Source organism: Verticillium dahliae, genomic scaffold (genome assembly GCF_000150675.1).
Source record: "Verticillium dahliae VdLs.17 supercont1.23 genomic scaffold, whole genome shotgun sequence".
Lineage (NCBI taxonomy): Eukaryota > Fungi > Ascomycota > Sordariomycetes > Glomerellales > Plectosphaerellaceae > Verticillium > Verticillium dahliae.
Window position 1 is genome coordinate 414,148 of NW_009276931.1, and position 26,564 is coordinate 440,711.

A 26,564-nucleotide genomic window follows, 5' to 3' on the forward strand; every position below is an offset into this window, starting at 1 on the left:
TAGTCTTCCCGTAGACGCTATAGCTTCGTTTCTTCGGCGTAGGCATTATCGACGGAGCCGGATTTTATCGCATTTCCTCCCTTATCTAACTATCTACCTCCCTCTAGGCAATCTAGTCCTATCCGTCGCCTAGAGTAAGACTCCCTCCTTTCCGTAATTATATTTTTTTAGCCCTCCGACGCTAGCTAAGGGTCGTATTCTCCTCTCGAAGGATCGCGACCTCTAACTTTAAAAGGGCGTTTTAGTATATTATACCCTACGTACCTTTTACTAGAAAGTTAATAGCTTTAAGAATTAACGTTAATGAACTTCCCTTATAATAGTTAATCCGACCTTTAATAAAGTCGGACTATAAATCTATTTATATAGCGGTTATAGGCGTTTAGGAAGTCTAGAGTTTAGGTAGCCTATAAAGCGACCCTAGAGGCGTTAGCGTCTTTAATTTTATATCTAGCTTCGAAAGAACTACTTCCGGGCTATATAATATAAGCCTAGCCCCCCGAAAACCGCTTAGGATATTTTTTTCTATTATTATATCTCGGAATATAGCGGAAAACGCTAATAGGAAGTCCTCCTTTATAATATAGCTTATATTAGCTTTTATTTTAATCTCGATTTATTAACTATACGCTTTCTTTAATAGTCCGAAATAGTTAATATCGAGAGGCTAGAGTAAGTACGACGAATAAGGGGGTATATAGAGCGTAATAATATTATTTTCCTTATAGTAGAGCTCGAATTCGATAGAGTAGTAACTTTCGTAGCTATCTAGGACGAGGATATAATAATTACCCGATTTTCTACTTGTATGTGATTCCTTGTGGGATTGCCGCCTGTTTTGGCAGGCAGGCACTGCCATTCTGGGAAGGGTTTCCGTGGCATGGAAGGTACTCATACTGAGTCAGCCGAACGGTTGCTTTCCCGAAACGGGCTTCAATCTCACCGCCTACTCAATTGATTTCTGGCCTTCCGTCCAAATTCAGGTCCCTGAACTTGACTTTTCTCCACCGCTTGCCTATATGGGCCAGGTCCTTCAACTCGGCCCTGAGCTACAGTTCATCATCCGTTTTGGAACAAACGGTCAGATGTCTGCTCAGCCTCCGTCTTTCATCTCCCCTTGTTCACGTCTAATCGCCTCTGGTGCATTCGTTGAAGCCTTATTCCAATTTTGGTGCTCACTGTGTCTTGGTCCGTGATTAAGGTCCTTTAATCTCCCTTCCCGCTCGTGCTTCATTGCCGGTGCTCCCTGATCATATTGGTGTTTAGTATCTGCTGGCTGCTTCCTCACTATTCTGCTTCTTATCTTCTTCATGCTGTCCTTTACATTAGCGCCCATTGTTTTCAATCTTGAACCCATTGGAACTATCCTATGCCTCCAGTCTCCAAAGTGCCACGACGGGCTATGCAGCGACGAAATGTTCGTCGCAACAAAGTCTCCACTGGAAGGACAGAACCGACTACTCAGGCCCCCGACGCTCTATCAAGCCCCGCGGAAGCACCGGGTCTTAATCGCGACGAAAATGAGACAGACAGCCAAGATTCCGAATTCGACGGCGGAGCTGATTTCGATGGAGATTATGATGGCGATTACGGCCTTCAGCCAAGGAACTCACGCAGAAGGGCATGGTCGAGGCCTGTGAAGTCAACTCGGTCTGCTCCCGTGGGGCACCAGGTATCGAACTTGGACGTTGATTCAAGCACAGAGTCTGATTCTGATGCCGAGAGCTTTGCTGAGTCGGGTTACTTCTCTGGCGAGGGAGATCCGGACGATGTTGCTGGGTTTTACGGCAGCCTCATCGCTCAATATGCAGAGGAGGGTCCGATCATGGCCAACCATGGCGCAAATACCAAAAGAATGACCCGTCCGGAGGAGAGACGTTGGATCGAGTATGTTATTGGTCCCCGTGTCTTTGATCAATTGCTCAAATTCTGTCAGGTTCTGCCGAGCTGCCAAGTTGGAACAGAAAGAGTCCATGGAGGCATGCAATGCCTCTATTTTTAAAGCCTACCTGTTCTGGAGAACGAGAAACTCTAGAATCAAGAAAGAGTCGTCGATCATGACGTATTGGAATGTTCTCAGCATGGTATATGCCGAGAGGACCAAACGCTACATGGATGGCGGTGTTCTTTACGACATTGGCAATGTGATTCCTCCTACCTGCTTCCTGACTGCTTCAAGATACTAACACGAGCGCTAGTGGATCCACACATCCCTCACACCTGAATTTGATTTGGATACATCCAAGAAAGAAAAGTCCGGCCTCTTCGTCGAAGACTTGGACCTGATCCTCCACTATCACTTTGTCCGCGACGAAGAACTCTATACACACGAAAGATTGCGTGTTCAACTCGCACTGATCCTCATAATCGCTGGCGCCACCGCCACAAGGCCAGATGCGCTGATTGGTAAAGTGCTGTACAAGCACATCGAGTTCCAGCTCTTTCCTCCCGCTGCCGAAGGGCAGCGTCCACGCCTTGGACTGATGTGGAACTTGGAACACGTCAAAAGATCTGCCGGGGCACCAGAGAAAAAAGTGTTTGGCTTTCACGAAGAAGACACACTCCTGCATGATCCAGTACTTCATACATTAGCATTGGCGTTTGCCGATGACGCGTTTCTGAATGGGTTCTCTGGGCCCGAACAGATTTACGATCTAGCCGTTCCGCTGCAGTCGGACCGGCTGCGGCTTTTGTGGAAGAAAGATTGGGCCGAGCGTCCAATATTCCGCACCACGGAAGGTCTTCATATGGCTATTGACAAAGCCCTCACGTACTGCAAAACTCGCGGGCATTTGATACGACTCGGTCGAGCACTGGGGTATGCGAAGAAGCTTGAGTTTTACGACCTTCGTCGTGGCTCTGGAAAGAAGTTGAATGGTATGACCACGCCGCAGAGTAGTGGGAATCCTACTGACAGCATGCAGAGGCGCTCACTCCAGAGGAGCGGAATAAGTCCATGGGGCACCGGCTGGGGGACTCGTCCACTTACGTACGATATTACATGGGTGACTTCATTGGTTCCGATAACCAGTCCATTGTGTTTGGAAGCGACCTACAAACGGACTTGATTCACCTCATGAGCCGTTTACAGCGCCATGGCGATGCCCCGACAAGACTGACTGACGATCAGAAACTGGAAATTCAAGATGACCCCAAACTAGCGAGGTACCTCCAGAAACGGGGAAGAGCTATGGAAAATTTCAAATTGGAAGGCTATCGTTCGTACGCAGCTGCAAAAGACACTGCCGCCGGAAGAAAGTACAGCATCTATCGAAAAAAGGCCGAAAGCCTGAGGAAAACATTGACAGCCCGCCGCCTAGACCGTGCGATTAGGGAGTTCCATGATACCATTCATGCCAAGGAGGTTGACCGACAGATTCAGGGAACGAAGCCGGATGCGGAGCTGTTGGCACTCTCGGAGACCGAATACGAGCTTCGGGAAAGAGCCGAAGTAGCGCGCCTATTCTCCCAAGCCGCAGATGTGTCGAACAGAGAAGAGCTCCATCAACTACGACTCAAACTCATTGTGGCACTCTCTGATCTTGGCAAACGGCGTGAGAGCCCGTGTCGTCGCCAAGCACGACAAAGTGCATCTGGGACTACTTCAAGGTCGGCAAAGATCTCCGTTGATGATCGTTCCAAACCTGTTTTGCGAACTTCGTCGAAGTCAACAATCAGTATCTCCAAAGTCCCAAAACATTCGACAAGATTCAAACCTCTGGACCAGCAGCAGGATCTGCACGTTTGTCCCTTTTGCAAATGGGAGGATGCAGAAGTTGGGACAAACCAACGGGAAAAGACATGGCGCATCGACAGTTTGGGAAGGCACATCCGCTGTATGCATCTTGAAAAGCTGAGTATACCTTTCATGTGTCCGTATAGTGGATGCCAGTCGGTGCTAGGGACCGCGGAACACTTCACAAGTCATACCGCAAGGGAGCACAGGGTCTTTCTGCCATCATCAGTTGTTCTAGGGTAGCCTCGACGAAGGAGAACTATCTAGGGCTTGTTCAAGTCTATGAGATGTTGTCGATAAGATCCGAGGCGTGCGTCATGTCCCACTCGGGCTGGCCGGCTTGAAAGTATTCAATCAAAACCAATCGCGACATTCTCTATGAAATATGTTGCAATCGAATTAATTACTGACATGTCTGCTCACAACATATGAAGTTTGTGAACAAAGTAGGGATTCCACTGTCGCCGGTTTAAACGTTCAAAGTGCCCCGAAGCCCTCCATCGGAGCCACGATCGAGAAGCTCCAGCCCATTCGAAAAGACTACGGGCCTCTTGATCCACCACGCCCTGACAGCTTGGAAATGTCGACTTGAAAAAGTCCATATCTCCGTGCAACCATCATGTAGGGCAAAGACTGCGGAGGTAATCTAGTCGCGTGTCAGCGAGGCTTGCGCCATTGTGTGCGAGCCTTACAGATGGTATCGCAAGCTTGAGAATAGGATGACTAGCCGAAGTATTCGTTTCATTCCAAACTAGGGCACATGCCAACACCAAAGCCCCCGTCGATAGTGCCTGGATTGAAAAGTGTCCTGCCAACTTGTAAATCCCTGGGGTATTACGCAAGGTGTTGCCGCCCGGTCTCCCCTCTGTGCCCCTGGCTTCCCAGATGAGAAGTAGCCATTGCGTGGCCATGTAGAAACGAAATATGCCGGCTCCGGTGACAAATATCGTGCGGCCAGTCGTTTGATTCTCTATCAGCAGAATGCCTAGCAGCGATATAGAGGAGCAAGGGACCAAAACGCAGGCTAGGACGAGCGGATGGAACGCCCGCCGAGTTCGATACCAAGAACCGCCCATCCAAAAACACTACAGCTGTTAGCTGCACGGTATTTAGAGATGTGAAGGACTCTTACCTGTCCTGTCATGCTGAGAACTACCAGCGACCCAGATACAATTAGCGGTCGAGACCCGTGTCCGACTTGTGAAGCTACTCCGAGCGCGAGAGCGACAGAGAAGACAGCAAAACCATGAATGAGGGCGAGAAGCACAAAAACGTGGTGATAGATCGTACTCAGAGGTTGCATTGGGCCTGGGACACTAGGGCCCTTCTTGTAAATTTGATAGAGGGAACAGAGTCGAAGTATGGAGGCACCAACATTGGTCCAACATAAGATATGGGAGGTTATGTGAATAAAGTCACTAGAAATCATCTTGAATAAGTTTTACGAGTTTTGATCATCCTCCCAATGCTTCTTTGATTTTTTGGGCTGCTGGTTTATATGTACAGAATGACTAGGAGTGCTACAGAACATTACGAAGCACTTCTAACAACCGCTCAGAGCTGGAAATTAGCTTGTTGCTAGACCTGTCGACACTCAGCTGAGCATGAACCAGAGACTACCTTGCCTGTATGTGAAAGATCCAATGCAGTTGATCGTCACCGCCACGTAACTCAGCAGCTTACATGGGTGCCAGCCGGCAAGGCAAACTTGAAGGAGATCCTTGCTCTGACTTGCCATGGTTCCCTTGAAAGAGATTTAGAAAGAGGTGGAACGAGGGGGTGAAGGACAGTAGAGCAACACTAGGGTGTCGAGATAGGGGGCGGTCTTGTCAACTTCGGGCAAGGGAGTGGTACTCCAACGGTCTGCATCGCATGACGGACGGCCGACTCGGTACTTAGGCTTTCCGTCTCATCCTAGGCCTTCTGCGCTGCTCCACACGCACCTAGAGTAATGGCTGAGAGGAAATGGGAGGGTCAGGAAACTCGCCAAGGCTGTACAGTAACTCCAGGCGCGGTGGCCGTTCCAGGCGCATTTTCAGGGGTCAGGGAGCCATTGCCGATACTTCCTCGTCTGAGTATGCCCAGCCTTGATGGACCAACAAGAGGATGAGGGAAATCCTTGACTGGATATATAAAGGCCTCCCTCTCCTTCTCTTCAGCCTCTTTCCTATCTCTTCCTCTTCATTCTCTCCTCTCCATCCTCTCTTCTCCATCCCCTTCTCTTCAGTCTCTCCTCTCCATCTCCTCTTCTTCATCCTCTCCTTCTTATCCTCCCCTCTTCATGCACTCTTCTCCATCCCCTTCTCTCCAGTCGCTCCTCTCCATCTCCTCTTCTTCATCCTATCTTTTTTACCCTCCACTCTTTATCCTCTCCTCTCCACCCCCTCCTCTTTATCCTCTTCTTTTCATCAACTCTTCTTCATCGCCTTCTCTTTATCCTACACTTTCGTTGTTGGTTAGCTGCGATACAACCTCTGTTGCCTTACCCTAATCGCTAGAGTTCGATCTGTCCCAACACGCGCAAGATTTATAACTTCTATTCGCATACTCCTTTTCAGGTGGGCGTCGAAGATTGCCGTGCGAAGGAATGGAGCCCCCAAAAGACGAATATGGCATCTTGCGCCAGGGATGCTTTGTCGATTCTCAGATTCTTCATCAGAGTCGCGACAGCCCATCAAATCACCAAGACCAACAAGGCATTTTTGACGACTGCTCCACCACCAGCTCAGCAGCTGATACGACATGCGCTATAGATGATCCTCGGTATCTTTCGGAGACTCAGGCTGCATGTGATGCCTTCCATGCCGCTGAGACGATGATGCTGCTAGCTGGTACTCCAGCAGAGGACAGACAGCGAGCTGAAGTATGCCCAGCACACCGTTCCAATGCCGGATGTCTTCAGCATACAACCAGAAAAACGAAAACTGACGCAGCGTCTTTGCAAAGCAATTCTGCCAAGAGTCAGCCTCAGTCTAGATACGATTGGCGTTACCAGGACCCTGTTAGCGATACCATCGAATCTCATCATGTCGTGCCTCACTATCGAACCAGAATTTCCGTACCAAGAATTGGGAAGGATGCAGTGCTCACCAAACGACGATACTATCCATACAGCCAAATGCTTGTGGAGGACCGCGAGCGATGCCTTCATGCGTGTTGGCGTTTCAACAAACAATCTGGGGAGGGGATCGTTCCGTTCAAACTGTTCAACCTATCCTCAGAGCTGTTTCGCAGCATTGTGCAGCCCCCCCAACGAGCGAGAAATTCCTTTCTCGACGGAAAGATAGGAAATAACGTCATTGTCGCACCTCCTTTCGTGTGCGAGTACGGATACAATATTTGCATCGGAGACAATGTGCACATCGGCCCAAACTGCACCATCAACGATGCGAGCCCCGTCATCATTGGCAACGGTTGTGTTCTCGGGCCGGGCGTCCTTATACTGACGGAGCTACCAACTGACTCCAGGAGTCGAGCAGTAAACCATAGCCTTCGAGTGGTCCAGGGCGTCACCATCGAGAAAGGATGCTGGATAGGAGGAGGGGTCGTTATTTGCGCTGGCGTGTGTATAGGAAAGGGCAGCACGATCCTGCCAGGTACTGTTATAACGAAAGTGGGTGGGAGCAATTCCTTCTGAAATAACATTTTGCTAATCATTGATTTACAGGAGGTTGATCCGGGCGACACAGTCACCGGGAATCCTGCCAGATCTTTAACGAGTTGAAAAAAGCACCGGGAGTTGGGATTTGTTTGGTTTCAGGGGGCTACGGGCTCCGGACACCAGGCCTTTGTAAGTTCAGCATCAAAAGCCACTGTCGGTCGGTGTATAACTGATCCAAGACCATGAACAGCTACACGGGTCAAATCGGTAGATTCCAGTATTCAATGAGCCGAGCATGTCACCTCCGAAGAGGTACCCGATCCTGTCAGATTGATCAAACGCTTCTTTTTGCCCTTTTGCCGCTTGTGGGAGGTTCGTAGCGTTGCCTTGATCCCTTCATGTTTTCAGGCCTTTTTAGATGAGCTTTTACTCGACATCTTTGTTTTCAGTTATTGAAGACTTATCAAGTATATATAACTGCTGACGTCATAGTTATTGTGTTACACGATCGGTCCGCTGAACGTATGATGAAGATGCATCGTATATCTTTTGGCATTTTATCATCTGGTCAGCTCAGTATTATCAAAATAGCATAGAGTAGGTAGAACTATCTTGAGGAAATTTCACGGGTATCAGAATAGAGAAGGCCTTGGTGACTCATAGTGTTGTATGATGGCCCTTTATAGGCAATCTTGCGATATACAGCTTTGGGGAAAGTGAGTGAACCAGTATTTTGACACTATTTATTCACCAGTTTCCCTCGCTGCAACGAAATGGGAAGGTTGCGGAAGTTTTATAATCGTGTATCGTTGAACCATAACAAACTGTTCTGGTCGTAGTTGCGCCCAATACTGAACGGTTTGTTGAACCCTTCTTTTGAAGCTTTCACTTTCCACCACGTAATGGCCGGAATCCGCGGAATCACTCGGATACCGCAGTCAATAATGAATTCGTGGCCCTCGGAGACCTATTCACCGATTGTGCGTGGAGCAGCCTGAAGGTCCGAGCATCTCGTACGATACCAGCCTGATTCTGACAGCTCTGTCTTATGCGTTTGACTAGGTCTTGCAGGTATGCTGAGCCACTGGTTCCAATAGCTTCGAGACTGGTCACTGCTTCTTGATCACGATGACATTGTCGGTATATCTCAGCAGCGTGTGAGAACATGTTGTGAAGAAGGTTTGTTGCTTGACGGTCCCGCAGTGCCAACATTCCTGAAGCATCGTCACCCACGTCTCCGCAATTTCCCATCGCTACTTGAGTATAGTACTCTCCAAGAAACTCTGCGAAGAAAAGCCCCGACCAACTGGGATCTTGCTCAGCAAGTGCAATCGCCTCCTTCACGAAGGCTTGATCCACGAGCTTGCCGGCAGCAAGCTGAATGGTAGGACGAATGAACTCGCGGATCTCGGTCTCAGTGGCGGATGCCATGACGTATGGTTCAGACGTACGTTTCTCCTGAGACAAATAATGATGAGACTCTCTGCGCATATACACACAAATTATGGGTAGGTAGGTGGATAGGTTCTGATCCTGAATTAAAAGACTTCGACATGCCCTCTTATCTAGACTTTGAACCTTGAAACCTGTAATGCGGACTTTTCGTGATTGACTGGTTAGCTATACATGTGACTTGATCAACTTTGCAGTTCAAGGTGAGGTGAGGTCCGAATCATGCACCATAGAAAAGACAATTGTAGGGCCTTCTTGAACCCAATCAGGCGCACGACACCCGCACTTTCATCGCTCCGAGATGTGCACGTATTGAACTAAAACGTCCTTCTTTCTTGCCCCTGAACTAAAATGCAAAGAATTCCGTCGGGCGTGCGCACGATCCTCGGCCGCATCCCTTAAAGTTGGAATATCTGCGACCCTTTTGTCAGGTGGTTTTAGAGGGCTCTTTGAGGGTTTTGAAACCACAGAAGCGCGTACTGTATATAGGGGCTGTTGAGGGCTTTAATTGAGATCTTTTGACTCCTGCCTACAGTGACAGTAGACTGCGGATGTCGCCTGCGGAGGACCTTGTCACTCTGCTCATCCCCTCGCTTTAACGCACATACTGTACATGCGCCATGCTCACAGTCACTGTGCTCTCACTGCTGATGCTCGATCTTCCCACGTGGGCCACAGGTCGTTGCATCTGCACTGCTTATTTACCGCTAAGCCAGGCACAAGCAACATGCGAGACAACAGCGCCGTCCGAGTTGGCTAAGAGTCTAGAGCGGTCGTTATCTCTCACCAACATTCTGACCGAATCCTCAGTACTTTTTACGCCATTGGAACACTTTTATCTCAACTCTATCTCCTCCGTATCTAGCTCTCGCACAGTCGATCATCAAAATGTTACCGCTTCCCCAACTTCCCCCGCTTCACGCACAGCTTCATCCTCGGCCATCGACGCCACTCGTCCAGCCCACACTGTTCCAAGAGTAAGTTATCCTTTCCAATCTCTTTCGTCATGGAAAACATCGAATAGTTTTGCTCGCATGAAGAGTCGATGACCACCACCATCGCAGCTCCTATTTCAGGTCTTAGTATTCCGACGTCCCTCAACTGGTCTGCGGGTACTACCAGTAGATATGGAGACCAGACTTTGTTCCCGGATGTGGCACACGGCGGCTATGTGGAGGCGCTGTACCCCTTGCTGAAGGCCGAAGGCTCTATGAGAAGATAGCATACTGTCGCGCCAAATTTGAATTCATCTTCAGAAATTCTGGGCAATATTCAAATGGGGCAGTATTGTATGATGGCTGCCGGGTATATATGATGTCGCTCGGCAACCATGACCTAGCTGACGGATGGTTTGACACCCTGGTGATGTCTCGGAAAATCAGTGGGTATCTCTGACCTTGACGTCGAGAGCAACACTGGGGTCTGGCAGATAACTCGCACGCCGCGCGCGTGCGTCCACAGCATTTTATACCGTTCTTAAAGAACCAAACGTTTGTCGAACGCGTCTCCCACCTCGATTTACTGAAGAAGTTGTCTGGTGAGGATAGCCAGGGATCATTGCGCGTAGCACTTGTTGGTCTCGGCGGCGTCAGCAAGACGCAGGTGGCCTTGCAATTGGCCTACTGAGTGAAGGGTAACAAGCCAGGGTGGTCTGTCTTCTGGATCTCGGCACTCAGCACGGCCAGTTATGAACAGTCATGCAGAGACATTGCCCGTCTGTTGAAGCTTGATGAAGCGGAGGAAAAAGATACCAAAGAGCTGGTCCAGCATTATCTTGAGTCAGATGCGTCTGGCGACTGGCTGCTCATCATCGACAATGCCGACGATGAAGAAGAGATGGAGGGTGTGCAACAAAGCCGGAAGCAGGGCGAGAAGCATGGGATACGGCCGTTTCTTCCTCGAACCGAGCAGGGTCGTGTTCGATTCACAACTCGAACCCAACGCATTGCAACTCGTGTGGCCCAGCGTGTCGGAATGGTCGGCCCCGAGCTTCGTCTTGAAAGTCTCCATCACCTCTACCTCCAGCTTCTCGGCCTCTTCCTACCGACCCTGATTCCTGTACGTCGACGCCAGGTTGGCCATGCTGGTCAGCGTCGAGGGATGCTCGTCGCCCAGCACATACTTTCTCATTCGTGTCGCCTGTAAAAAAAGAATCTCGGGGTCCTTCCACTTGCCCTCAAAGTCCAGATGACCAGCAACACAGTGGAGCAAAGATGCCTTATTTTTTGCCCTGTCTGATGATGTGGGTACCTCCACTTTCAGCACTGCCATGGCATGTGGAAGATACTCAGTACAGACCGTCCGGTTCTCGTAATCACCGAATGGATAAGAACTTGAAACTGTCGATAGTGCTTCCCTCTCAAATTGCCTGATCCTGCCCTCTTTGTGTAGCCATTTCCGTGTGACCAAGTGTACCAGCCGGTGCATATCGAGACGCCCGTTCTTCTCTTCGCTTACTAGGCAGAATGACTTTAGGACGCCTAATGATTTTGTCAACTGCATCACGCTCTTAGGGCCCCCGTTTCGTTCCTGCTCGCTGTAGTGTGACAAGAACGCCATTGGGATGCCCTGACAGTCGAAGAAGCTCATGACCGAGAGAAGTTGGCCTGCCAGCTCATCCTGTCGATTGATCTGCTGGAAGGAGAGCATCCATGTTGCAGCTACCGCTCGAGGCGTCTCGGAGTCTCGCCCAACCGTCTCAAACTCCTGGCTCAGTAGATCGACGAGGCTATGATCGCTTTCATCCAGTAGCTTGAGATACTGGTCAATGGTGATAGACTTCTCCTGAATGAACGCGGCCGCCTGAACGAGCGCGAGTGGCAGTCCCTCGAGTCGCGTCGTGAGCGTAGATAATGCGGCACTGGCGAAGTCCACGTGTTCGAGCTTCGTATGGAGAAGGTCTCGAGATTCTTTGTCGTTCATGCGGCCTACTTCAATTGGCCGTTGCCCCATGGTCAACCTTGATTCCGCCTGCTTGTTCCTCACCAGACGTAGCCGTGGACGTGGAAGACGCTCGGTCATGATGCTCCGAACCTTGGTCGGTGGAGCAGAGTTATGATCACGTGACATTTTGCTTTACCCATGTGCCCCATATCTTGCTTGACTCCTTCTTTTGGTCCAAATATGCCATCACACCTCAACTCGAACACTACAAGACCTTCGGCGTTTGACTACGGTGGTACACCACGCATTGCTTTCGACGACACAGAGGAATCTCAATGGATCCCCAAAACATAGCCAACCTCCCCTCTCAGCCCACAGAAAATCGCGTCCTCAAAGCCAATCACAAAACCCCAGCAGCTAGATACAACATCAAGGTGCTACGCGCTCTACAGCACACATTGAAAGGCAGTCCGGAGGCTGATCTCGCCAGCCTTCTGCCGTCAACATATTCAAAGAAATTACAATCGTTCAAGGACTCAGGTGATGAGCCTCCCAAATATCAAACCAACTATTGCTGATGCAATCTGAACCAGCAGTTCATCCATCGACATCGGCGACCGGATCCTTTGACTCCAAACCTTCATTTCTAGATAACGATGTCCGCTCAAGAATCGATGCTGCCGACCAGTCGATGACCTTGGTCCAGCTGTCTTCGGAACTGAACGGCCTCCTTCAACCCCACAAGGATCTCTCAACAGGCCTTGTAAACCTGCTAGCCAACAGCGAGGTGCTCTACGAAAGCGCATGGGCAGCATCTATCATGGTGTTTCGGGTCAGCGAGAATCTTGTTGTCAAGGTTACTGTCGATGAGAGGTCAACACTCAACGAACACCGGTCACTAGCATATCTACAACAACATCAACATAGATTTCCTGCCCCGAGACCACACGGCGTGGTACGCCTTGGTCAATTCTGCCTGCTCTTTACGAGTTTCATTCCGGGCATCACGTTGGAGAAGGCATGGTCTCGATTCGACAACATGGAGAAGACCGCCATAAGTAATCAACTCGATACATTGGTCGCTACTTTGAGGCTCATACCCTTTCCGGAGAACACCACGTTGGGTGGCGTACTAGGGGGCGGTTGCAAGGATGCAAGACGAGGGATCCGTCTCAACTCTGAACCGATCTTTAATGTCAAGCAGTTTGAAGATTTCATCTTCGCCGGATCGGAGACGGCTTCGCCCCTCTACACTAATCTTTTGCGCAGCCTGATGCCAAGCTTGCCAGCAACATGCGTCTTCTCACATGGCGATCTTCGCCCCGCAAATATTATGGTTTGCCAACGTGAAGATGGAAGCTGGAGAATCGTCGGTATCATAGACTGGGAGTCGAGTGGGTTCTATCCGGAATACTGGGACTGTGTGAAGGCGACAAATAATTTGACCCCAAGGGAGCAAGTCGATTGGTACTCTTTTTTGCCAGACCAGATATCACCACATCGTTATCCGACGCAATGGCTGGTTGATCGGCTATGGGACCGGAGTATGGTCAACGGCTAAGGAGAATGAAATTTCCATTACACCCCTGAGGGAGCATGTGGTGAATGGTGAGCGAACGGATCACCGCTTTCATTCACTCGAGTCATAGACAAACTCTTGCGACATGACCTGGCCTTCCTGCTCCTCTTGTTCCTCATATTCCTCCGATTCCTCATCCGCGTCTCCACCAAAGTCCTGGCCGTAATATGGAAGCATCTCCTCTCTGCCCTCGTACCACGTCAGCTCGTCAATCATCTGACCAGCCTGCAGAGCATCCCATATGTCCATTACGTAGTCTTGGCAATTCCAGCCTAAGCCCTCCCCCGGAACCTGGATCATTCCAATTTGCTGGACGAGTGTGTCCCACCAGCCTGGGTGCATCTGACCTAAGAACGTGAGGGGCTGGTGGCATCTCTCGGAGTTTGTTGGGTTTGTTTGACGACCCTCAGGCCTGAAGGGACCATCTTGTTCATCCTGAACGACTTGGAAGAGGTGCCACTGGCTCGTCGCCTGATTGTGGGTTGCGAAGGCCCAGTGGTAATAGTTGCCAAAATGTGGTGTATAAATCGCACAGTAGAGGTCAACAAGTGGCTCTTGATGTTTGGCCTTCTTCTTGTCCTTTTTCTCGTCCTTCTTCTTGTGCTTCTTGGTCGATCTGTCCTTCGGCCTGTCTTTGGTTGCCCTATCCTTGCCCTTTTCTTTAGTGCTTGACCTGGATTTCCGGCAATTGCTCGCAAGAAACGACATTGGAACGACTCCGAGATCCCGAGATGCAGTGACAGGTGAGGGCTTGGGGTGTCAAAATGAAGGAGAGACTGCTCTCGAGAAATTGTGTTCTGAGCTGTCGAAAGGCTTGGATCACGGCTGCCAAACGACAGATCTCGAAACGAACAGCATCTTTATACTTGATTTCTGACCGACGCCTCCATCAGGCAACGATGACTGTCTGGTATCTTCTAACAGTGGGTGTCCTAATGAAGGATGTGGTCGCGCCGTCTCTAAGCTTCCCGAGTGGTCAATCGCCATTCATCGGCCTGTGAAGCTCGCTGACTGCAGGGCATCTATGGCGGGGTGGGAACCTTCGCCGCATGCCTGCCTCTCCGTTTTGTTTTCTAAACGGGTTGTTCACATACCTCGTGACTACAACATCACAAAGTACGAGAGACAGTTTTGTCATGCCTACCTCAAAAGCCTTTGTAGGTAGTACATTGAGCCCTCTAGGGATAACGGCTAAGATTTGACTTGACAATGTGCTCTGCGTTCAGCGGATTTCGACTTCATGGGCATGGCTGAGATTAGGGACTCGAAAGTATATGTACTGGGAATTTGTACTCCTTCACCGGGGCTCCGTTTCCTCGGTTTTAGCGACCGTTGGCGTATCACTCCTGTATACTGACCAATAAGATCGGCTCAGGAAGAGATGATCTCATTTACCCCACATCCAGCTCATAACAAAATCTACATGCTGTTGTTTGTGGAGCATTTGATTAGCCGCCCAAACCGAGACGCCAGCGACCTGGGATTACTCACATGAGATGCTGAGACACGTCAGGATGGCTTGCCACTACAGGTAGGGCACGGAATGCCGTTCACGATGCCTTTGCCGTTGCAGGTTTCGCAGGGTTCCCTTTGAGACATTCTTGGTTTTCGGCTTTGAGAGCTCAATTCGAAGCCTGTCGAGAGTTTATCGAGTGGACAGAAGGGTGCGTTAGTTGAGCTGGACAGTTGTAATGTTGGCCCCAAGCGATGTCCAGGGCATCACGCGGTATTTATCCCAGTCACTTAGCGATCACCTACCAATCGCCACATGGCACACTACGTGTTGCCGTGACAGACCCATCGGCCAATTAAAATGCCGTTGCCTCTACGGTGCCGTCATTGGATACAAATGCTGCCCGCCCCCAGGTCTGTTGTTTCCAGCGTCTGCCTTCAACCTCTCTCCACGTCAAATACTATGTCAGGAGAGACTCGCCAGTATCGTCAATGCACGTGTTCGGCCTCATTCGAAACGGAACACAACCTATCTGAACATATTGAGGGCATTCGAGTCCGTATCCCTCACTACTGCGCCTTCTGAACTGACATCCTCCAGTCCTTAGAACGCCGGTTGGAAGCCGAAATCGAAAGGTGCCGAAGTCACGTCAAAGTTGACGACAAGAACGGCCCGGACAATCACGATGGGTCGGATGATCATGAAGACAACTGCTATGGCGAGTGCAAAACGATCCAACATGCGGGTACAAGGATGGGAGATGCCGCCGGAGCGCATCGTTGTCCAACGTGTGAACGGTCGGAACCCTTCAAAACCAGACAGAGGCTTCGGCGGCACTTTTGGCAGCGTGAGCCCCATCCTACTAGACCCTACTCGGTCTTCAAATTGTTCCTTACACCGTTCGTCTAGATGTCAGGTGCGAGGAGGTCTGCCCATGCTGTTTCAAGGTTTTGGGGCTCGCCAGCGAATACATCAGGCATGCCGAGAAGCATCCCCAAGCAAGTGGGAGGAAAAGGGACTTCATCGACCGAACATGCACTGAATTACGCGAACGTGCCTACAAGGAACTGGACGATGCAAGCCGCCGAACAGCAAAAGGAGTAACTGAGAGGAAACGTACTGCAGATGTTGCGAATTTGCGCACAGAAGCACCACGAACCAAGAGAACCCACCAGTTCACGGATGATGGGATTAGTGGAGAGACCCCTCAGCTCCGAGGATGCAATGGTATGGCGCCCTTTTGTCCCTCAACTCGGCTGACAAGCAACTAGTTGCCCCAATGGGTGTGACCCCAATGCGGTCTCCTCTGCCGTTGCTACCAGTACCCCATGCTGTCGAAGCAGTGAATGCGGGCGACTACCTCAGCATGTATGGAGATGTGTTTGAATTCCAGTCCACGAACGCTTTGGGCTTGGTAGAGGAGTTCGATGCTCCTCTGTTGCAAATCATGAATGGTATTCCTACAACATTCCAACAAAATGGATGAGGATGTTGAAAGAGAGCCAAAAGGAGGATTGAAACTACTCTTGATGACCATCAGCCTGCGATTTCGTTGGGTTCTTCGAAGTCAAAGTTGAGGTCTATGTTTGGACGTCTCATGTCGGCAACCTTTCGTTTTAGGTCTTCGGAGTTAGGGAGGACTATCTTTGCCCACTTCGCGACCACCTCCTCTGTCGCGAACAGAAATGTGATAGCATATCCTTCCTTGATTTCAAACCCGAGGCGGGCATCTGCAATTATGCTAAAGAGTTAGGCCAAAACTCACGCTGCTGGAGGACCACTCACAGGCCGCCAACCGGGAGGTCTATTGGTTCCGGCTTCAAGCCTACGCGATCCAGCTCCGACGGTAGTATTTCGTTGAGAGATCTTCGGCTCCTAAAGGTGTCCATCTTGTGAAGGTGCGAACGGGGATAGTAGTCTAGTTGCGAACCTGCAGCCCACAACTGCACCATCAAGACGCGCCGGCCAGCTTCCAGCCCACCTCTCCTAAAGCATTCGACGTGGCCAGGATATTCTTTGTATCGGAGCCAGTGACCGAGGCGGCATCTCTCGAGAGATTCTTCGAGAATACTTCTGATACGCTTCAAGCGGTTAGAGGAGTTCTGTGGATGCTCTCCGGATAACTTGCCGCGTCGAAGGCGAATTGATTGCAAAAGTCCAAGCCATATTCTGTAAAGTACCGGAAGTGATTGCGCTCCATCGCAGCGATTCGGTCGCCCGCTAAGGGCTCGTTTAAATCATAGAAGCCTTTCTCGTGGATTGACTGCAGCGCGTCCTCCAAGTTGAACGGGGTCGCCGCCATTGCGAACGAATATGTGACGCCTGACTAATGCTGGTGGTTGTTGGGGGCGTGTTGCGGACAATGATGCCCAACAACGCGGGGCATTTCACAAGCTCTCGGATCGCATGTCTCAGCGGCTCAAGCAACTTTAGATAACCGGGGTTTATCCGATAGACGCAGACGAGGCTACCGTTTCAAGACGGTGACAGAACAAACGGATCGACGGCGCTCTGTTGTCATGTCAGTGCAGGCACCACATTTGTGTGATCCAGTTGGTCCATGGATCACAGTTCCGTGATACAGCCGAATCACCCACCGATCAGTGATATCCCCCATTGACAGCCCCATTGGCATTGTTACATGGATCACTGGTCTGTGGTGCAGGCGCACCACTGATCTGTGGTACCCCTTTCCAAATGTTGGTATGTGGAACACAAACCTGTGGTACACCTTGTGCAGGGATCGCAACTCTTTGACGACCGGCCGGCCGGATGCAAGGCTCCACTAAACATTTGTTGCCGATCAGGCATAGTCCTATCTACGACCCGGAGGTACTTACACATGTACCTTTGCAGAATCTTCATTTGATGCATTGTTTCTAGTCACCGCCCCGGTAGTATTCAAATCGTTTTACTGTTATTGGTAACTGGGCAATGGTCTCCCGGAAGTGACTGCTGGAAGTCTCCTGTTGTACCACTTCGTTCAATTTCGTGGTGACGACATTCTTCTAGAGTCCGTACCGCTTATTGCATGTTCAGGCTACTATTTTGTCGGATAATAGGGCCCGGCGCATCATTGATTCATATATGCGGGTTGTTGCATGTATAATACCTCCATGTAATGCATTCCGATGACTAAAAGGGGGCAGCGTGCGACGACATCAGCCTCGTCCCTAAGGCCCTGTCTGGCATCAACGTATGCTACATCACTGCTGCATGATACCTGAGGTCGCAACCAAGACACGTCTGAGCAGAGATGCATTTTTTTTTTCGAGCAGAATCAGCATCAAAACATACTGGCTCAGTCACAACAAGTCAGATAGATCCGTTCTTTCGACCACTTCGTCATTAGTGAACACAGCACACCATCCTGCAGCCCGCTAGGAAGGGTGAAATAGTTGGAAAATGGCATGCAGCAGCCATCCTAATGGAGTGGCTGAGGAAACGTGGTGTCAATCGCAGGATCGCGGTTCATATTGCGTACGGTTCGACTCACCGCCTGCGTGAGGCACAGCACTCGTACGCCTCATTGTATGGATGGCTTCGAGTATACCCCTGGATGGTTAAGGCGTGCTCCTGGTGAGCTGTGTTCCCCGGGGACTCTCTCAAAGTAAAGGCCGCAGGAGTGCTCCGCTGCCCATCAACCTGGAGGGATAAAACGGCGCTAAATTGGCTATAAGAAACACATCATACTTAATTAAACACCAGGGCCTCCTCGACACCCTTCTAGAATCTCAATAGATGAGTAAGTGCAGTGTCCGTCGTAATTGCAGCACCCCTATGCATAGGATAATAAAGAAACATGGATCCCAACACAAAGCCAGACCCCCGAGACCTTGTCAAGCCTGCTGGCAAGGGCGTAGGCAAATCGAACAGCTCAGAAGACGCCCTGACTATCGACGAAGATGCAATCTTTAGGAATGCTTCGTGTTTTGGCAACGAAGACGGAGGCAAGGATAAGGATGGTGGTAGTTAGAAGAAGTAGATAACTTGTAGACGTAAAAATATGAGACGGCTGTGATAGTATGCACGCTGACTGCGTCTTTCCTGCCCTAAAGTCGAAGCGAAACCATAAATCGTGAAGAGGCGTTGTTACTATTAACTTATATGGCGTGAAGCCTGCGACCCTTCAAAATAATAGACGGCATTCTCGGGCACTTAAAAGGAAGCGTGGGTTCTTGATTCTAGCTACGCGACTTCACACCCTGTCTTCATTGCTAAGCAATACCATACTGCTCTCCGAATCCGTCAAGAGTTTTACCATATGGACCTCGCTCTATACTTTTATTAGTCGATTATAAGCACCGTGATCGTTTGAGATGACTAGGCACTTACCTCTCAGCTTGTTCCGATATACGCGACTCGTCATTCATATTGTTGCCTACTTCCGATATGCCTCCGCTTTGCCTCCGATCTCTCTATTACTTAGGCTAATTAGCATGACGGTGGTCTTTCCTTATGTAGTGATAAGATAGCTATGTTTATTAGCGGGCTTAAAACCTACATTAATGCTAGGTATAAGTGTATATCGATCTACGTGCCTTCTACTAGGCTTAGTGCAAGCCGAGGCGAACTTATTCGTTTTAACGCAAAAAGATCTAAAAGGTATACGTCTCTTATATTACCTAAGCCTGCAAGCGAGAGCAGCTTAAACAGCCTATAGATATGTCAGGGGACCCTGCGGGTTCCCTGCGGAGTCGCCAAGCAGGTGTCGGTCAGGGGGGCTAAGGGCTACGAGAAACATATATATAGGTTGCGGAGGGCCCTCGAAGCTGCGGATGGCCAGATTTCAGGCGTATTCCGACCCCCTACCTATCTTCTATCTGCTGCGGACCACGTGCGGAAGACCTCTTCACTCTGCTCTAACCCACGCCCCGACAAGAAAGCATCCTAGACTCTAGAAAGAAAGCTTAAAAAATTATCGTCTTTGTAGATAATAATAGTACTTTCCCTTATAGTATCTATGGGTAGGTTCTTATCCCTTTCGAGAACCCCTAAGTCGGAGGTGTTAGCACTTGCTAGAGAGCTAGCCGCATTAAGGCCGGCATAATCATATAATTTATCATGAATTGGACCTTCGCGGACAATATCGAACGACGCTGCGTCGAAAACATAGCCACTATGGCGATCGAAAAGTCGATATCTTGCCTCTCTGGCCGATTAGCAGCGTTCCGGGCAGTGATGGTGCAAGATCGACATTTCCTTGATGGCTCAGTATCAGAAACCTGAAATGGCTTGAAGCTGAGGGCGGATGACGATAACTTTTGGACTCGATGTCTTCTTAAGGGAGGCCGGGAAATTGCACTTCAAAATAACGAGCAGTATCGGGTCGAACCCACCTTAGGAATGACTGCACCTAAGCTCCGAAGATTAATAAGGTAGTAAAGAAGTAAGTTAAGGAATAATGCGAAATTGTAAAGGCGTATCTCAAATTGGCAGTGAGGACAACTAGCAAGAGTGTGAGACCTGCTGACGACGAGAAATAGGAAATTTCCTTGGGCAATCTACTCGATTTACCTATCCGGGTTTGTGGACTACGGTCTGCTGATAGATATTGTATCATGGTTGCTATATTAGAAGGCTACTGCCAATGGCCCGTCTCAGGACACTCTTAGGGTAGGCTTCATTTCTACGTAGCTCTTTACTCAAACCGTTAAAGAGGATCCGCCTGTTTCGTAGAGACTTGAGAGATATCCTGTTCCTGCCTATTTGCATTCTTGGGGCTATTTCTTTGACTTCATTAAGCTATATGCGTTAATAACTGGCGACGAGGTGAGACGCTTCTACGGTACTTATTATTATTCTCGGCTTATACGGGTAGACTAGGTAGTAAACGATATACTGGGCTTAAATCTTAGGGTTTGGAGGGGCGACCTAGCATTTGAGATATGGTTACAGCTTTATCTACTTTAGTATAGCTAGTAGAGAGACTTCTAGGGAAGCGGTTGTATTTTCTTTAGTCTATAATGACTACCGAGAAAGAGTTCAAGAATGCTAGGACACCTGCGGGTGCATTCATACCACTATTATGATTATACCCCAGTCAAATATGAGAAAGGGGATCGATTTCTTATGCCTAAGATAAGAGACGGTTAACTTACGGTCTAGCCTTAGCGATCACGTAATAATGAAGACTCGGTTAACTCGTCCCTTAGGCGAAACTAGACGTAATATGGATACTATGATTAGCGGAGGTGTGTTATATCGAGGGTAATAGTAGGGCTTGTAACTATTTTTGCGCTTCATGTGACGGGGTAGATAGATTTTTCACGTCCTCGGGCTTGAAATATGAGATAACGCGATGCTCCGTGCTACTACGGGTAACGGTAATAGCTATCCGAGTTATAGATCTATCGTAAAGAGTCGTAACTGACCGATTGTCTATTAAAGCTGGATAGCCCTAGTTGAAATGATATCTCTAGGGTCCGGTTACGTTATCTTCCATAATAAAAGCAGAACCGCTTCGGATTAAGAGATGAACTTGGTATCAATAAGGTCCTCTAGATGCGTGAGCGAATTTGCCCCGAATATAACTATCTATGAGAAGTGTTGTATTCTCCTCGGAGCGGATGTAGCCCTTGAAAGTGGGTTTAAGCGGGATCGGGGGGCTGGATGGCTCTATTTAATACAGGTATCGCCGAATAGCTTAGAGTTTGGGGCTGTATTTGTGACAAGGAGTAGCTCGCTAGTGATATGAATCGTTGCTTAAGCTCACTGAAACTCAGGCGGGCGCTAGGAAGGATTTTATGCCTTGAAATCTATTCCTCCCTCTTTCTGATCCCTGCTGAGATTCTCTCTATTGGGGTTGCCTTTTAATACGATGTGCGGCTGATATAAATGCTTCCCTAATTCGATAATGGGGTGAAGCTTTGAGGATGGTGTTAATCGCTCTATGTATCTAGGTACTAATTGCGGGTGCTTGGTCGGTGTGGTTGTACTGTAGGCTAACAACCTGGCGTCGACGTACAGGAATCAGGGTCGGTGGGAGGAGGCCGAGAAGCTGGAGGTAAAGGTGATCGAGACTCGCAAGACGAAGCTCGGGGCCGACCATCCCGACACGCTGACCAGCATGGGCAATCTTGCCTGGACTTGGAACGCCTTATGTCGCTACGACGATGCGCAGGCTTTGATGCAAGACTGAACTACACGACAATGACCTATTTCTTTTGTCTCCAATTTGCATGATTGTTTCTATGTGATATGGGCCATTACTGGCCATCTTCTTCATGTTGTCACGGTGACATAATTGCGATCCAGCTGGATAAATGCATATGTCTCACATATGCAGTTTGTAAGCATCAGCTGACTTGGGGTCCAGAAACGGACCTTCTTGAAAGTCCCTGCACAGTGCCAGAGGGATTTCGTTCCTTGCCATGAAGTCGCAACGTCCGTGCGGAAACAGTTGACGAAGTGTAAACAGAGGACGCCGATTCCGGGTCCTACTGTATGTGCAGCGAAACGACGCGACCGATCACGTCTGTACCCAAAGTGAACAGAATTCAAAGAGGAAGAGACTTATTACGGCATCAGATTGATCGTGGACAGGTTGGTCTTTGACGTGGGACGGCGCGACGCGAACTGGTGGATCCCATTCCACGTGGCGCCCCACCTGCAGCCATGGCGAACGAACGCGACACGATCCATGTTGCGTCGGATGGAGAATGGGGGAATGGTGGTGTGAGACGACAGCTTCGATCGACGCGCAAGCCGAGCAACAAGGTCGTCGACAATCGATCCATCGACAACGAAGTCATCGACGATGAACATATCAATGATGAAGCGACCGAGGGTCAAGCCAGAAACGAGCCGACCGACGATGTGGAAATCACGGAGCGAAGAGCCAATAGGCGCGGTACCAAACCGACGGTGCGACGACCAATCTCCGGGACTCTTGGAGGGCAGCCGGACGGAAGAGCGTTGCTGCGCGCTATGGAGAAACAGATGGAACTACAGACGAAGATCATGAGAAAGGTCCTGGAAGAGTCCCAGTCACAGTCGACAAGAATTGAAGAGCTCCAGAACGAAGTGGAGAAGCTTAGGAAAGCCCTCCATGCGACCACGAATGAAACCCAGAGCCTGCGTGCGAGCATCGAAACAGTCACTACGACGATCGCAGGGCAGGATAGATCGGGGCCGTCCTACGCAGACATTGCCCGGATGCCACAGGCCGGCCAACTCAGCAACACGAGGCAGGCTACCATGACAACGCCACCGACGCCAATAGACATGGTCTTCTGCACGATCGACACATCCAGGATGGAGGACGAACAAGGTGAACAGCTCACACCGGGCGCTATTCGTACCCTTACGGAAGGCGAGGTCAGGGTGGACCAAAGCCAATCCAAGTGGCGTTGCCTGGCCGTGACCAAGGACCCGAAGAAGCCTCGAATCAGAATTGCCTGCAGAAACGAGCAGGAGCACGCCATGGTGAAACAACTGGTGGAAGCCAAGCTGCCTCGAGGAGCTAGGATGCTGCGAGACGAACTCTATCCTGTCAAAGTCGACTACGTGAGCCGCATGGTGGTCTTGGATGAGGCGAACACCATCCGCAGTGGGGCCGCGGAGGAGATTGGCAAAGAAAACGACGTACAAGTTGCGAAAGTAGGCTGGCTAAGTAACAGGGACGTCCCGAAGGCATACGGCTCAATGGTTATGTACCTCACGAAGAGAGCGGACGCGGAAAGGCTACTCGCGGAGGGCTACGCCTATGCGGGAGGACAATCTGGGAGGACCAAGGTCTTCGAATCTCGTCCTCGCCTCGACCAGTGCTACAACTGTCAACAGATGGGCCGCGGCCATAAAGCTCACCAGTGCGACCGACCCCAGGTGTGCGGGAAATGTGCCAAGGAGGGGCACCACCACAGTGCCTGCACTGAGACTATCCTCAAGTGTGTTCCCTGCGGAGGTCCCCATGCATCTTTCAGCAGAAACTGCAAGAAGCTCTACCCATCTTTGAATGAGTAGTACGCTCCGTATGATCCAACTCAATGTGCGAAAACGCGGCGAGGTTCACGAGAGCCTCATGAACGACGAGGACATTCAGGACGTAGCGGTGCTGGCGATCCAGGAACCACAGGCACGGATGATCAAAGGACGGCTGTTGACGACGCCGATGGGACATCACAGATGGACAAAGATGGTCCCACCAACGATTGGGGAAGGACGATGGGCGATCCGAAGCATGCTTTGGGTAAGGAAGGATTTGGAGGCTGAACAGGTGCGGATAGAGTCTCCGGACATGACAGCAGCATTGTTGCGGCTTCCAGGGAAACTGGTACTGGTGGTGTCCGTGTACGTGCAGGGGATGGACACCCAGGCATTACAGGAAGCGTGCAACACCATACGTAGAGCGGTCGCGGACGCCAGGAGAGCCGCAGGAGAGGTGGTGGACGTGGTCATTGCGGGCGACTTCAATCGCCACGATCAACTATGGGGAGGAGACGACGTGTCTCCGGTACGACAGGGTGAAGCCGACAACATCATCGACCTGATGAACGAGCTCTCCCTCTGCAGCATGCTCCCGAGGGGCACGAAGACTTGGCAAGGCGGGGACCACGAGTCGACAATCGACCTGGTGCTGGTATCAGAAGACCTAGCTGCGGCCATGATCAAGTGTACGACGAACGGAACAGAGCACGGGTCGGACCACCGCACCATCGAAACGATTTTTGATGTATCAGTGCCGGCCCCGAAAATCCAGGACCGACCTCTGTACAAGAACGCGCCATGGAATGAAATCAACACTCGAATTTCCACTGCACTCGAGACAGCCCCGATGGAAGGCACGGTCCAAGAGAAGACGGACAGACTCATGTCAGTGGTGCTGGAAGCAGTACAGGCCTTGACACCAAAAGCCAAACCATCGCCACACGCGAAGCGGTGGTGGACGGCGGATCTTACGCAGCTCCGCCACATCCACACACATTGGAGGAACCGGGCGAGGGCAGCGAGACGGGCAGGACGGAACGATGAAGCACTGGAGAACACGGCCAAGGGAGCAGCGAAACAATACCACGGTGCCATTCGACAACAGAAGAAAACCCATTGGAACGACTTTCTGGCCGACAACGACAACATCTGGAAGGCCGCCAAGTATCTCAAGTCGGGCGACGACGCGGCATTCGGCAAGGTGCCGCAGCTTGTAAAGGCTGATGGCACACGGACGACCAACGGCAAAGAGCAAGCGGAAGAATTGCTTACGACTTTCTTCCCGCCCCCACCAGAGCACATCGAAGAGGAGGGTGAGAGGCCGCAGCGCGAATCGGCTGTCACCATGCCTGACATCACGATGGAAGAAGTCGAGCGCCGGCTTTTCGCGACGAAATCGTGGAAAGCACCCGGTGAGGACGGGTTGCCGGCGATGGTCTGGAAACAGATTTGGCCAGCCGTCAAGCACAGTGTCCTTGCGATTTTCCGCGCATCGCTAGAGGAAGGAGTACTCCCCGACCAATGGAGGCATGCCAAGATCATCCCGCTCAAGAAGCCCGGCAAAGGAGACTACACCATCGCCAAGGCTTGGAGGCCCATCTCGCTCCTCGCCACGCTCGGCAAGGTTCTCGAGTCGGTTGTTGCGGAGAGGATATCCCATGCAGTCGAAACCCATGGGCTGTTGCCCACGAACCACTTCGGGGCCCGCAAACAGAGGTCAGCAGAACAAGCGTTGGTGTTGCTGCAAGAACAAATCTACGCAGCATGGAGAAATCGTTGGGTGGTCAGCCTCGTGAGCTTCGATGTGAAGGGAGCATACAATGGAGTATGCAAAGAGAGACTCATTCAGAGAATGAGAGCGAGGGGCCTCCCAGAAGATTTGCTCCGTTGGGTAGAGGCATTCTGCTCCGATCGGACGGCGACAATTCAGGTCAACGGCCAAGCATCAGAGGTCCGGACCCTGCCTCAGGCTGGACTACCGCAAGGATCGCCACTGTCACCGATCCTGTTTCTGTTCTTCAACGCCGACCTTGTACAACAGAAGATCAACTGCTATGGAGGAGCTATAGCCTTTGTCGACGACTTCACATCCTGGGTCGCTGGACCAACCACGCAAGACAACCGTAAAGGGATCGAGGCGATCATCGAGAAGGCACTGGACTGGGAGCAGAGAAGCGGGGCGACTTTCGAAGCGGACAAGACGGCGGTCATCCACTTCACCCGATGGGCCAAAAGGTCCGATTCGGAACCTTTCACTATCAAGGGCCAAACAGTCAAACCCAAACAGCATGTCAAGATCCTCGGCGTGATCATGGACATTGGACTCAGATACAGGGAACACATTGCAAGAGTTGCGACCAAGGGACTAGAGGCTGCGATGGAGCTGAAACGACTGAGAGGATTGACCCCGGCGACAGCACGGCAGCTATTCACGGCCACCGTGGCCCCAGTGGTGGACTATGCCTCTAACGTCTGGAGGCACCGATGCAAAGACCGGACGGCAGCAGCAATCTATCGCGTCCAAAAGGTCGGAGCGCAGGCAATTATTGGAGCGTTCGTCACGATAGCCACAAGCGTAGCAGAAGCGGAGGCTCACATCGCCAGTGCACCAGAGCGATTCACGAGAAGGGCCATCAAGCTATGGACAGATCTCCACGCATTGCCTGAGACCAACCCGCTTCGAAAACTGACCTCTCGCATAAAGAAGTTCAGGCGCTTCCACCGCTCACCATTTTTCCAACTGGCAACTTCGCTCAACGAAATTCCAATGGAGGACCTGGAAACAATCAACCCATTCACACTGCCGCCGTGGATGGAAAGAGTGCAGACCGTCACTGAATGGAACGACGAGGATGCAACACTGACGCGGGTCGATGAGGAGGCCACGGTGCGCATCGCTGTGAGCAGCTCGGCACGAAACGAGGTGGTCGGC

General features: G+C 50.6%; 8 protein-coding genes across 8 annotated transcripts; 5 read left to right on the plus strand and 3 right to left on the minus strand.

Moving 5' to 3' along the window:
- Window positions 1–2,111: 2,111 nt before the first annotated feature.
- Window positions 2,112–4,177, plus strand: VDAG_09186 (uncharacterized protein; the record flags this gene model as incomplete). The annotated part of the gene is made up of 5 exons (XM_009655488.1): window positions 2,112–2,144; window positions 2,199–2,989; window positions 3,082–3,742; window positions 3,883–4,046; window positions 4,171–4,177. 5 exons carry the CDS (start codon window positions 2,112–2,114, stop codon window positions 4,175–4,177), a joined length of 1,656 nt encoding a protein of 551 aa, XP_009653783.1.
- Window positions 4,178–9,409: 5,232 nt separating this feature from the next.
- Window positions 9,410–10,011, plus strand: VDAG_09187 (uncharacterized protein; the record flags this gene model as incomplete). The annotated part of the gene is made up of 3 exons (XM_009655489.1): window positions 9,410–9,598; window positions 9,655–9,766; window positions 9,854–10,011. The coding sequence occupies 3 exons, from the start codon at window positions 9,410–9,412 to the stop codon at window positions 10,009–10,011; spliced, it is 459 nt and encodes a 152-aa protein (XP_009653784.1).
- An 818-nt stretch (window positions 10,012–10,829) lies between these two features.
- VDAG_09188 (uncharacterized protein) lies at window positions 10,830–11,858 on the minus strand (the record flags this gene model as incomplete). Its single annotated transcript, XM_009655490.1, has 1 exon — window positions 10,830–11,858. The coding sequence occupies one exon, from the start codon at window positions 11,856–11,858 to the stop codon at window positions 10,830–10,832; it is 1,029 nt and encodes a 342-aa protein (XP_009653785.1).
- A 72-nt stretch (window positions 11,859–11,930) lies between these two features.
- Window positions 11,931–13,438, plus strand: VDAG_09189 (uncharacterized protein). The gene is made up of 2 exons (XM_009655491.1): window positions 11,931–12,212; window positions 12,266–13,438. The coding sequence occupies exons 1-2, from the start codon at window positions 12,008–12,010 to the stop codon at window positions 13,231–13,233; spliced, it is 1,173 nt and encodes a 390-aa protein (XP_009653786.1). The 5' UTR covers window positions 11,931–12,007; the 3' UTR covers window positions 13,234–13,438.
- On the minus strand, window positions 13,303–13,959 carry VDAG_09190 (uncharacterized protein; the record flags this gene model as incomplete). The annotated part of the gene is made up of 1 exon (XM_009655492.1): window positions 13,303–13,959. The coding sequence occupies one exon, from the start codon at window positions 13,957–13,959 to the stop codon at window positions 13,303–13,305; it is 657 nt and encodes a 218-aa protein (XP_009653787.1).
- A 1,430-nt stretch (window positions 13,960–15,389) lies between these two features.
- VDAG_09191 (uncharacterized protein) lies at window positions 15,390–15,808 on the plus strand (the record flags this gene model as incomplete). Its single annotated transcript, XM_009655493.1, has 2 exons — window positions 15,390–15,551; window positions 15,614–15,808. The coding sequence occupies 2 exons, from the start codon at window positions 15,390–15,392 to the stop codon at window positions 15,806–15,808; spliced, it is 357 nt and encodes a 118-aa protein (XP_009653788.1).
- A 190-nt stretch (window positions 15,809–15,998) lies between these two features.
- Window positions 15,999–16,190, plus strand: VDAG_09192 (uncharacterized protein; the record flags this gene model as incomplete). Its single annotated transcript, XM_009655494.1, has 1 exon — window positions 15,999–16,190. One exon carries the CDS (start codon window positions 15,999–16,001, stop codon window positions 16,188–16,190), a length of 192 nt encoding a protein of 63 aa, XP_009653789.1.
- A 465-nt stretch (window positions 16,191–16,655) lies between these two features.
- On the minus strand, window positions 16,656–17,006 carry VDAG_09193 (uncharacterized protein; the record flags this gene model as incomplete). Its single annotated transcript, XM_009655495.1, has 2 exons — window positions 16,656–16,785; window positions 16,885–17,006. 2 exons carry the CDS (start codon window positions 17,004–17,006, stop codon window positions 16,656–16,658), a joined length of 252 nt encoding a protein of 83 aa, XP_009653790.1.
- Between the last annotated feature and the right edge of the window lie 9,558 nt (window positions 17,007–26,564).

What these genes read in the sequence shown, in the direction of transcription:
- VDAG_09189 (XM_009655491.1), top strand. Translation starts at nt 12,008, where the DNA reads ATGGATCCCCAAAACATAGCCAACCTCCCCTCTCAGCCCACAGAAAAT. An exon ending in ACAATCGTTCAAGGACTCAG is followed by an intron (nt 12,213 to 12,265) that starts GTGATGAGCCTC and finishes AATCTGAACCAG; the next exon opens with CAGTTCATCCATCGACATCG.